At 40.6% G+C, this 12,500-nt stretch overlaps 2 protein-coding genes across 3 annotated transcripts in view; one reads left to right on the top strand and one right to left on the bottom strand.

The window, feature by feature from the left end:
* The window catches only part of Sur-8 (leucine-rich repeat protein shoc-2), a 68,066-nt gene extending 60,675 nt beyond the window's left edge, over window positions 1-7,391 (top strand). For both annotated transcript variants that reach the window (XM_070128400.1, XM_070128399.1), the window contains 5 exons: window positions 1-275; window positions 2,154-2,278; window positions 4,227-4,384; window positions 4,575-4,812; window positions 4,947-7,391. The exon at window positions 1-275 is cut by the window's left edge and continues 39 nt beyond it. In XM_070128400.1, coding sequence (XP_069984501.1) covers window positions 1-275; window positions 2,154-2,278; window positions 4,227-4,384; window positions 4,575-4,812; window positions 4,947-4,982 — 832 coding nt within the window. In that variant the 3' untranslated portion in view covers window positions 4,983-7,391. The remainder of the gene's footprint in view (window positions 276-2,153; window positions 2,279-4,226; window positions 4,385-4,574; window positions 4,813-4,946) is intronic.
* A 57-nt stretch (window positions 7,392-7,448) lies between these two features.
* LOC113810243 (mitochondrial translation elongation factor Tu 2) overlaps window positions 7,449-12,500 on the bottom strand; it is a 6,717-nt gene continuing 1,665 nt past the window's right edge. Inside the window, exon 3 of the mRNA XM_070128401.1 lies at window positions 7,449-7,696. Coding sequence (XP_069984502.1) covers window positions 7,515-7,696 — 182 coding nt within the window. The 3' untranslated portion in view covers window positions 7,449-7,514. The remainder of the gene's footprint in view (window positions 7,697-12,500) is intronic.

Below are 12,500 nucleotides of genomic sequence, written 5' to 3'. Positions count from 1 at the left end.
GTGCATACACCTTGACGAATTCAATGTTGAAGGCAACCAGATCTCACAACTTCCTGAGGGCCTCCTGAGCTCCCTCTCCAACCTTTCTTCCCTTACTCTCTCACGCAATGCCTTCAACTCTTACCCTGTAGGAGGCCCTTCCCAGTTCACCAATGTGCACTCCATTAATCTGGAGCACAATCAGGTGGACAGGATCCCATATGGCATTTTCTCTCGAGCCAGGCACCTCACCAAGCTCAATATGAACTACAATGGGCTCACATCACTCCCACTTGGTATGTGTCATCTGTGTGATAGGGCCAGTAGTTTACTCTTAAGGTGTGGTTTAACAGGCTTTGTGTACACACAGGCTTGCTGTGCACGTGGCCATCTGGACGAAACATGTCAGTTTGGTGAGAAATCTGAGGGCTGAGGGGAGCTATTGATAATTCAACCTAGAGTGTTCTTTTTCTTTAGGTATCTTGAAGCTTTCTATGGTGCAATTTAAAAAATTGTTTGTAATTTGCTTATAGAAATTATCAGTGTCTTAACATATCTTTGAAGTCAACAAAAGTTATATTAGAGATTTATATAAAACATTTAGAGGTGATTATCTTTTTCTTTTTTTTCATTATTACCAAAAAAAATAAAGAAATGGCTGAGGATCTAAACGCGCATCAATGACCCGTCAGATGGGTGTTGATTTTAACCCGTTGCCAACTAGTGGTATGTACGTACATGCCACGGCTGTTGTGGACCAAAACACAGATGGCATCGTATCGTGCCCATTCCCACGCCACTGACTTGTCAGACGGAGTTAGTTTTTCTCCGATAGTAGCGGCTTCATTTATATGGTAAAGATTTTAGGCAATGGTACCTATAATGAAGGTAAACCTTCAAAATTATAATATCTTTATAAATTATAGCAAAATAAAAGCTTTTAGGGGCCAAATGTAGCTTGCAAACTACCAATTGAGCCGTGTGCAAACGGGAAACTGCCGATGTGTGCCAACAATCCTGTTCTTACGTCCACTTGTCAAACATTTTTACCCGTCGGCACTTGGTTAAATCAGTAAATTTAAAATCTTTAAAAAAATTATATGCTATGAAACCTGAAACTACAGCAAAAATAGGGAATAAGTTCTTATACTCCATGTTGCCCAAAAGAGAAGTACTATGCTTGATTTTACTCAAGTGAGAGGCATGTGTGGTCTGGTATGGTGGTGTATTTCGCTGTTGAAACATTATACCTGGTTGGGCACTCAGACACTAGTCATGTCCTAGCCAAAGACTAGTCCAGTTAAATTGTGCCTTAAGAAATGAGCCATTGGAAGAAAGTGTTTAACTTGCTTGATTAATGATGTATTATGGCAGAAGCGGGTTTTCCAGAGACATCACCTATATCTGCATTCACACTATTCCTTGGTAGAGGGGCCCTGAGATACAGGGTGGTTTTGCCTTGCCCTCATGGGGTTTTGATATACAGTTTAACATGTTTTCTTGGATTTATGTTGCATGAAAGTATAAAAAGTCATCTTAGTATTCTTTTTCTAATTTTACCATGTATGGAACTCCATTGGCACAAAGTTTGAGAATGGATCCTCCTTCTGAAGTTGTTTATTCCCAAATATTAAGGCCAATGAGGATTTTTGGAACACAAATAACTTACAAGAGCAAGATACTCTAAAGGATGTAAATAGCTGATATTAGTAGACATCTACATTAGGAATATCCACAGTGTTATAGACATTTCACTCTCTCCTGTCAAACCAGTGTCTAATCCACAATGGTTCTGATTGCTTCCTCTTCCTCTTTGCCCTTTTGAGGGAAAGGAAAAAGTATGATGTATATACAGCCAGTGCTGCTTCCTTTGAGAATGCCAGGGCTGCAGTGTTTATATCAAGGGTCAGGAGGCAGGATGATGGTCCTTTCAGCAGGGTAAAGTGAAAAGCCTTTTAGTATCACGGGACTAGAATGTAGGATGGTGTACTGGCTTGGCAGGAGACCAGCTAGTATAAAGCTATAGTGTGACTGTGGCTTTATACTGAAATGGATATTTTACCTTATTTTATGCAGTGAATTTCTTTAGAATTTTTGTATGTGATGAAACATTTGACAATTTTGATATTTCAATTTCAGTAAAAAGGAATAAAGTGTTTCTGTATTCTTTTCAGATATTGGGTCTTGGCAGAATATGGTGGAACTTAATTTGGGTACGAATCATTTGACAAAAGTTCCAGATGATATATCTTGTCTACAGAGCTTAGAAGTTCTTATTTTGTCAAACAATAATCTCAGGGTAAGTCTGAAATATTTTCCTTAGTATCACACATGAAGATAATTGAGTTTGAAAATAGAATAGTAGACCTTTAACCCATTAACGCCGGTATATTTTGAAGCCGAAAATAAAAGATTCCGGGCAGCTACAAAATTGGCGCGCGGTGCTGGCACGGACTCTGCCTGCTCGCTGGCTGTGGCCCGCTGCTGCGTCGGAGCACGAGCCCGAAACAGCGTCACACTGGCGGGACGCCTGGCAATATTTATTTTTTCAGGTGTCTCATGTGGGACACCCGTCGTTAGTGGGTTAAAAGTGGATTAGTTGGCAGCATTTGCTTTGTAACTAATTACAACGCAATTTGGTATAGTCATGCTTTTCAGCAATGAAAACACTGAAAAAAGTTATTTATTTTTCAGTGTTTTAACACCACTGATAGTCAGGATGAGACCTTGGGTCAGTGGGTGTCCCAGTTATAAGCAAATTGAAATTTCCAGGAACACTCAAAACAGGTGTATGGGAGTCTGTGGTATCATTTATAAATATATTTAAACCTTAAGGAGTACCCTGATGTATGTGACCTCTACACAATCAAAATCTTAATGGAAAGTTGAAGCATTACAAAGGCTTGTGGTCCAGGGTTGAAAGGCTTTTTTTTTTCCCAGTTTTATATGATCATGCTTGTAGTGCTTAGGTTTGGTTTGTGCAGCTGATAGACTTCTAAAAGGATGAGAAATGATGGGCCACAAATGGGAGTAATTAATTTTAGAGACATTTAAATTAGGATCAGAAATTCTTCCTGTAGCCCATTCTTTACCAACAGTTTAAAAGAAACATGTAGATAAAATTCAATTTTTATGATTATTATTAACCCCTATGATCTGGCTGACATGACTATTATGACTGGGGTAACAGGACCTTGCTGTCATGAGAATTTCAGCAGAAGCCTGCAACAATGAGAATGACGCCATGAGTGCACAAAGCTGGTAGAGGGTGATAAGATACATTGGGTGTTTAGGAAGGGACTTATTTCCATTGATAAATTAGAGGAATGTATTATCCCTGAGCCATAATTGGAAGAGCACCAAATCCAGGAAAGATTTTGTTTCCTTGCCCAGGATCCTATTCCTGCTTGCCATGACCAGCATCGCAGGCTGTATTACAGAAAATTGAATATTAAGAAAAAATGAGGAAAGGAAAAGGATAATGAAATGTTACATATTGTTAGTATTATTGTACTGTATTCTGGACTACCTCGAGATAATATTGGGATCTGTGCAAGGAAAATAGTTGAATACCATTTGGATAACGGAAATCAAATGGCAAATATAGACATTGGAAAATATCAAAAAAGCCAAAAATGCTTGTGCAGAAAAAGGAAAATATTATTTCAAGGAGAAAGCTTGGAATAGTGTCACCGCACACGAGTGATTGTGTGTGCGAGTGGCCTACAAAACATATGTCTGTCAGACTGGCTGTACAAGCCTAATGCCAGTATTTTGGGTCACTTGCAGATAGTGAAACATCTGGAAGTGAAGCATCCAAGGGGTCAGTGTTTATTTAATAATAATGGTAATTTTAATAGCATCAATAAAAATAATGATAACAGTCGTAAAGTTGGTAAATAGAACGGGATAGAGGCGATATCAGGTAGTCTCAGAAAAGATACTCTCTTTTGTGAGCAAGCATTTATTAAATTACCTACATGTGAACAAAATTGATATAATGAAACCACAGTGGATCATGCATATACCAAATGCCAGTGGTCATAGTGTGTGGGTGGGTGAGTGTGTGGGTGCATACTTGTTTAGGTGTTTGGGTGTGTGGTGTGTTGAGTACAGTGTGTGCTACTTTACACCCATGAAAGACAATTGTGCATGGCAAATGGCTGCTGCAATATAGCATTCTGAGGAAGTGTAAGTGAATACGATTGGGAAGCAAAAAAGTAAAACAAAAGTTTTTCCCTTTACAGAAAATTCCTTCAAGTATAGGCAACTTACGCAAGCTTCGGGTGTTGGATCTAGAGGAGAATCGTCTAGAAGGGTTGCCACCTGAGATAGGGTTCCTTAAAGATCTACAAAGGCTTATAGTCCAATCCAATCAGCTTTCTGCTCTGCCACGTGCTCTGGGGTTAGTGATCTGCTCATGTCTTATCTGTTTAGCTGGATGACCATTTATTTACATGTGTACATGATTGTTTGTTATACATTAGAGTTTCTAGATTTGAATATTTACAAGACAGTGTGTTCTCTTGATTCCAGATCAGATTTTTGTAGTGCTTAAAACTTGAGAGTAACATGGATACTATTTCATTTTGCAGGCATTTAGTCAATCTAACTCACCTGAGCGTTGGTGAAAATAACCTGAGTTACCTGCCAGAAGAAATAGGGACTTTGGAGTCTCTTGAGACTTTATACATCAATGACAATCCTCAGCTACACAACCTACCCTTTGAGTTGGCACTCTGCACAAATTTGCAGATAATGTCTATTGAAAACTGTCCTTTGAGTCAGATACCTCCTGAGATTGTGGCTGGTGGCCCATCTTTTGTTATCCAAGTAAGTTGTGCATTTATCAGTTGTTATTCTTGTATTCTGTTTTTTTCTTTTATGAAGTATATGATTTTTGTAATGTGCATAAGTTTCAGTTCATAATATTTCTACAGCATTAATGAATTTCTCTTTTTTTATAGTTTTTGAAAATGCAGGGTCCATACCGCACAATGTGAGGGTGATGTCCCTCGTTACCAGGAGTCACGTCGGGAGGTCCGAGTAGACATGCATCAAGAGGAGCAGTCTCGGTGGCTGTTGCTCCCCGGCCGTGCTCTGCCTCTCCTGCACCTCTTACACTGTTCCTGCTGCTCCTACACCCATAATTGTATTTGCTGCTTGTGGTTCAGGCTGGCACAACAGCTGTGGTTCATGTCCGTACTGCTTGTGGTTCAGGCTCATGTGACAGCCTGTCATCAGTGTTGTCACCAGTGGCAACTGAAAGGAATCTTGCTTGTGGACGTGAAACCCAGCAGCCATCTGTGGCATTTGGGTGACAGCAGAGAGAAGCTTGGATGTGTCAGGGACGCAGGCTGCCCATGTGAAATGTGATATTGTGCTTTTCTTGTTAGGTATAAGTGTGTCACAAAGCCAGGCTAGAGGAGGACGAGGTGGTAACTGAAACCTGGCCTGGCTTTGGTCATGTCTGGTGTGAGAAGCATGGTATGGGACAGTGGTAATGGAAGGGGAGGTGGCCCCCATCCACTCTGCCAGTCCTTGTACTGGGTCACAGGAGGTTTGATCAAGTAGGAAAAGACCTCTTTGCTGGTATGCCAAAGGTGGAGCACTTGCTTTACTTCATACCAAAACTGAACAAGAGTAACCAAGTCATATTGATGGTAGCAATGCAAGGAGGAGGGCCCCCTTCCCCCATTCAACAATCACCATGTTGGAATTAGAAAATAAAAAATAAAATAAATTAAAAAGAGAGAAAGTATGAGTGAGTGTTGCAAGAGTGAGTGTGCCGAATGCACGCATGAGAGGAACAACAGCGCTGGTGCTCTGTCAGATGTTGATTATGCATGTATGGCTGTGCAGGTGTGTGCACAGAGCTGTTCATATTAGGTAGCACTGGTGGCATGGCACTGGTCTCCCCCCTACACAATGGCGTTCACTATCCATTAAGTGGCAGCCATGTGTGACTTCTCCCCCGCTCCACATTGGCTGCTGTATGGTTACTGGATGACGTTGAAGCAGTGCCAGCCACTAGCCCCGCCTCTACTCTGTGCTGCTTATGTGTGAATGTCCTGGTGTGTATATACTGTATATGTAACATAAGCCTGCTACTATTAGGTTGCTTCAAACCGTCGCTGTTTTATCCTCTCATAAAGTTGCTGTCTCCCAGACCAGTGCTTCAGTGTGTGTGTTTGTATGTACAATGTAGTGAGTGTTAATTGTCACAGAAATTACACAAAAAGTTTTGTGTGGATGTGAATATCAGTATTTTCTAGAAAGGCCTGATTTGCTTTGCTATGTAAATATTTGCTTTAACTAACTCAGTCCAGGAATAACTATATGAAATTGATGAAATTAAATCATACTTTGCTTCCTGTGCCAAGCTAAGGCTTTTGTTTTTTGTGTCTATTTATATGATTTTTAAAAAATGTTTAGTTACTTTTCAAACTATGAAACTGACGAGACTAGTTTGGTGGCGACATCGGACCAGTGTGTCTTGTATTAAGAATTAAGTCTTTATTTAATACATTCACAGGAAATCATGAATGTATTGGATAGAGTATTAAGCCAAGAGAGTCTCATCTAAGCAGGAACGAGTGCCAGCAGTTCGATGGCCTCAAAGATACTAGGTGTTGGCAGGTCATCCCCCTTCTGTCCCCTCATTCCTGTCAGTAGTAACTTACACTTGGCAAGGAAGATCAGAGAAAACCTATTCTTTTATCATTGTTAACCTCATCACCCCCTCCCCCTTGAGGCTCATTGGTGCTCTACAAGTAGAGCCTCCTCCCCTGGTCATAGCGAGGTGGATAATATACTCACAGAGAGGAGTGAAGCATCATGCTTCAGTGTGTCAATGATAGATAATTTCAAATGAATTACACTTCGTCCTAAGTGTCTTTGTCATCATGTGAGTTATAAACCTTATTTTTTTGAGCAGCAAAGACCAATAATATACAAGTGCAGGGTGACCTTGGCATTAGGCCAGAAAAGAAATGAATGCACAATAAGAAATCTTGGAAATGGAGACCATCTTTAAAGAGATGGCCAACTGACATAACCTTGCACATTTATTTTTAGGTTGAACTGGAAGTGTTTTACACTAGCGTTCAAGCTGCTGCTCTGTGGAGATTGACATTTCATCAACAAGAACTGCAAGGCAGTTAGGTTTTAGTGTACCTTTCAATGACTGCTGCTGCTGCTAACTCCTTGGAGCAGCTGTGAATAATAACCTAGTCAGTGTCCCGTGGGGTGTTGTGCCTGTAGGCTGGTATGTCACTGGTCTAAGTCACCTCCCACACCATCCATTGCTTTGTAGCATCCACCCCACAGACATAACCAATGCTTATTACTCAAATGGACATGCTGTGTATCAGTCGCCTCTCAAAAATGTTACTCAATAAACCTGTAGGTGACACCATGTATCATTACCACCCAACTTTTGCCGTGTTTGAAGGATACAAAAATTATGATTGCAAATTATGTATATATTTACAAAGTGTAATACAAGAACTACAAACCTCTCTTTTTTTTTTTCTTTAATTCAAAAACTTTTCAAAATCAACTTTATCTAATCTCTTCATTGGGATTTCAACACTCCTTAGAACTTTGGTTACCACACCTGTTGCAACAGTTGCATTATTTTCTCTGATGGTGAAAGACTGTCCACCTGTCATTACCATTCTCTCCTGTAATGTCACCTCTACTTTTGTATGGTCACCTGAAAGATGAAAGAGCAAACTTTTAAAAATAGATGAAGCTATAGACATTTTGTTTCTAAAATTATCTATATACATTCATGTTAGTCTCTCAAAAAATTTATCACAGAAGTAAAACAATTTCTGTGAGAACTAGGCACATTAATCTTTTTTCCACTTCTGCATGCGAGACACAGACACACAGACGCACGCAAATGGGTGAAGGTACGGAGCAAGGGCGATTAGAGGAGTAGGAGAGGATGAATGTTGGCAGTAACTTTAAATGTAGAGGGCTTGGGAGCAGAGAGATTGGGGGATGAAGGAGGTGTAGACATATCCTGGATCCTGGTTTAACAGTTTTGAATGTTTAAAAATGTCCTTGAGAGTTTCTGAAGGAGTTGGTTGGGGAGGTCTCAGAAATGAATGTTTATGAGGGGGAGAAGAGGGTATGACAGATGTTTGAAGGATGGGGGAAGAGGCTAATGTAGAAGATAGGGTGGAATATTTTGTTTGTCTTATGCTATGAGCAAAGTAAGGAGGAGGAGGAGGGTAGGTACTGGTAAAGTAAAGATTAGAATGTCTGGATTTAGAATAGTCGTAGATGTCTGGATGTCTGGATTTAGCATGAGAAAAGAATTATTGGGAGGGGGAGGGGGAGTAGTAAGGGGTAGAACTGGAATGATTGAAAGATACTGGAGGGATGTAGAAACATAGGAGGAGGGGGGGGCAGGGCAATGGAAAGCCCTGTGCTAGACATCAAAGGTTATATAGCACTATGGTAAAGTCTTGTGTCAGAAAGGGTAAAGAAGAGTTAAAGATTACAATAAAATGTGTTATATGTCAAAGATTAGAGAGCATTATAGGATAGTATGGTAGTGAAAAGGGAAAAAAAGGGGAGTAAGTGAACTAGAACAGAGATTAGTAGAAAGGGGAGGGTTAGGGAAGTTGGGTGAATGAGTAAATTATAGTGTATCTGTCCCTGGGGAAGGTAAAGGAAAAATAGAGTTGGCTGTTGGAAAAGTAGGAGAAGAATCCAGGGAGAGGGGAAGGTGTTAGATGTCTAAGATTAGAGGGTGTTATAGGAAAGTATGGCAACGAAAAGGGAAAAGAGGGAAGTAAATGAAGTAGAGCAGGGATTTGTAAAATGGGAAAGGTTAAGGGTGTAGAGCAATTGAAGGAAATGCATTGTATCTGTGACTGGGAAAGGAATAGGGACATTGTTCAAGTAAAACAGAGGTGGTTGTTGGAGAAGTAGGAGAAGAATTTGGGGGATGAGAAAGGGGGACTGGGGTAGGTGGTGAAGTATCAGGAAGAATATCTGGAAGGGAGGGGTCTGGAGAAGGACATTGTTGTGATAGAGGGGATTCGTACTAGTATTCAAGCGGAAGCAGTAGAGAGAGGGGTATGTTGGGGGGGTGTAGGAGGAAGGGGGTGTGGAGGGAACTTGAGGAGGAGGAGGATGGTTATCTGCAAATACTTTAAATGTAGAAGGAGTAAGAACAGGGATTGGGGGTGGGGGGTGTTCCCTTGGGTCATCTTTAGGAAGTTTTGGATGTCTTCAAGGGTTTCTGGAGGGGAGTTGGGTGAAGAGGACTGAGGAGAAGTGTAGATAGATATCTGAGGAGCAGAAGAGGAAGGTGTAGGAGAGGGTGGAGTGCGACAAATAAAGTGAGGAGCAGGGGGTAGGTATTGGGGAAGTGGTAGAGATTGGAGTATCTGGATTTAGAATGGAAAACAAATTTGATGGGGGGATAGGGTGAGTAGACGTAGGATGGTTTAGGGTATAGGGGAGACATACTGGGGGAGATGCAGAAATATCTTGTGAAGATGGTGGGGAAGCAAAGTGAAGGACTGTTTTGGAATAAGTTGAGAGGGAAAAACCTCATTGTCATGCTTCTTTTCTGACCTCATGTAGAGTGAGGCCTAGTTTGAATCTGAGGACTGCCACTTCACATTTGAGCTTGTAGGCAGGGCAACTCCCATAACATACATTATGGGAATCTCAACAAATGGCACATGTACATGACTAAACAGGGCAATTTGAATGGTTGGGCACATAGAGGTCAGCAAGTTGTGGAGTGACAGTGTTTGGCTGGGTGGTCAAAATGCCAACATTTCTCACATTGACAAGGAAGGGGTTAATATGGTCATAAATGGTATGAAAATCCAATGATATAAAATTCATGGGGGAGGTCAGGTCTATGGAAGCTAATCTTGGCAATACTGACATGGGACTTACACTGGCTCTAAGAGGAATAGTGTAACACTATTGCCACTGCATCATAATCAGCAAGGCAGGTAAGCAGGTCATTTTCACAATCTTAACCAGTCCTTGTTGTAGATAGGACAAGCATTTGGGGGAATAGAAACAGTTCCAGTACAAGTATTAAGTGAGGGGTGACGTTAGGCAGGAATGGGTTTGCCAGTAAGGTCAGTTTGAGTAGATTGTCACAAGCTTGAAATTCAAAGGTAACTGGTGTGTAAAACTGGAGTGACCAGAAAAGGTGACTTTGCCTACTTGTTTTTGGAGGCACTGTTGAAAGAGAAGGGTATTCTCAGAATAGGGGGCTGTGGGGGGATCACAAAGAATTGATCCAACTTGGCTGGGCCAAAGACAGTACTCAAAAGGTTTGCAGAGGGATAATAAGGATGAAGAGTAGTAATAAGGGAAGACAGGATTGATACTGAAGAGGGTTGCGCAGCAGGAGATGAAGAGGAGAATGTTGGGGATGAGGAAGAGGTACTTTCTAGGGGTTGAGTAATCACCTTGTTGGGTGTTTTGGAATGGTTAGAGTTGTTTGCTAGGGTTGCAGAGGGGGTATTAAAGTCAGTGGACAAAGCCATGGTCAAAGGAGGGGCAGGGGTTGGAAAACTATCAAAATTAAATTCAAGATAGGCTATTTGATGAAGGGCCACCCTTAATGCCTCTATTAAAGTTAAAGAATCTTCATTACTGGCCATGGTGAGCCTAAATAAATGGGGGAAAAGAAACAGTCTACCCCTCAGGGTCCCCATTAGGGGTAAGGGCTAGGTAATTAACCAAGGGAATACTGTGCCCCTGGCTCCTGGAGGCCTTTCGTGACTGACACAAAGCCAGCCTTTCATCCTTTCTGTATGGCTCTCACACCTTAGAAATGGGATAGAAGAAGGGAATAAAGAAAATACGGAGGAGGAGAGAAAAGAAGAAAGGACCAAGCAAAATTAGTTAAGGCAAGGTAGGGGTAATCCTCTACATTGGGTCTCAGTCCCCGTCTGCTAAGCCCTCCCATGAAGACATGTTAGGTTTTGGGAGGGGGAAAATTGAAATATATGACAAATAACCAAATGTTCCATACTTTTTTTTCTTGCACTGAATTATTTACTACATAGAGAGATGTTATAGAGTCTGTGCAAGAAAAAGTAAATCAAAAGACAAATATGAACATTGGAAAATGGCAAAAAAGCTAAAAAAGTTTACACAAAATAACTTTACAAAGGGGACCGCTCTTATTTTTGGCACTGTGATGCAAACAGATCCAACAAGTTAAGTGTATTCCCACCTTACTTATAATCTCTTACTAAGGTATCTAAATCTTTTCCAAACAAGAAAATCCTGCCTCTTGGATATACTGACCTGTCTCAAGCCTATTTTTTTCTTTATACTGTCTCCCATCTTCATTTCCACTTGCCATTTACTATTATATAAAAGGTCTTGTTTCACTTTGTTCCACCAGTAAGTCTTCCTTCTCTACCTTTCTTACCCAAAGTCATTCCACAGATTTCAATAACTGTTTCAAAAATGTTTTTTTTTACTAATGTTCTCTTCAAATTGTATCCATTCATATTTCATCTTTGCTAACCCTATGCTGATGGTGCCAGAATTTTGTGTGTGGCACTCATTCTGATGACTACTGGCAACCGCTTAACCTTAATGTTGTGTATAGCCGGCCCTTTCATCTCACTAGCTAGAGCGAGTAATGACAGATACATGTGCCTATCATGATGGGTAGGGTTTCCATGACAGCTATAGGAATGCCTGTCAGTAAAGAGTTTAAGGCAGATATTCAAACTCTCGTCTTTAGCTTCTAGTTTCCATAGCTTAATGCTCCCCACTCCTACCCTATTTGTTTCTTGCATGGGGTGATTATCATAATAGCACAGACTGCTTTGTGCTGTTTCAAGCAAGCTTCTGGTATTACCATACCATCACTATTGCCTTTACTATCACTACAACCATCTTTCACTCTTACAACAAATTTGCTTTTCCATGTCTTTCTGAAAATAAGTACTTAACCTGGGATATCCTGGAGTTTCATTTTTATCTAACCCTAGGACCTGGAGTTTCATTTTTATCTAACCCTAGGACCTGGAGTTTCATTTTTATCTAACCCTAAGACAAGAGCTAACATGAATTATCCCCCTTACACCCAGATATATGTAGATCCAAGTTATGAAAGACATTTGACAACTGGAGCAATTCCTTTTTTCCTTTATATATCTATTTATATTCTCCTTTTTTGTATAATCCTTAGCCTCCTTTCCCTCTACCTGTACTTCCCTCTCTTCCCCTTTCTTATTTTTCTAATCTTCAGCATCATCATCATTACTCTCACCACAATTATATCTCTTTGCACTCTTACCCTTCCAGCTGCTCCTCTTCTTGTTTTTTTTTTATTTATTTATTATTATTATTATTGTTCTTCACCAATTCTTGCATAAATATTTTACTACCACTCAGATAGTCCACCCCCCCTTCCCTAACTCTTCAATAACTGAGAATGGATTTTAAAGACAATTGCTTTTCATTCTACATATGAACTGGAGCTAATTTCAATCAAATGGCACGAG

Source organism: Penaeus vannamei, chromosome 12 (genome assembly GCF_042767895.1).
Source record: "Penaeus vannamei isolate JL-2024 chromosome 12, ASM4276789v1, whole genome shotgun sequence".
Classification (NCBI taxonomy): Eukaryota; Metazoa; Arthropoda; class Malacostraca; order Decapoda; family Penaeidae; genus Penaeus; species Penaeus vannamei.
Note: the sequence above shows the minus strand (reverse complement) of the source record. Positions and strands in the feature narration are given on the sequence as shown.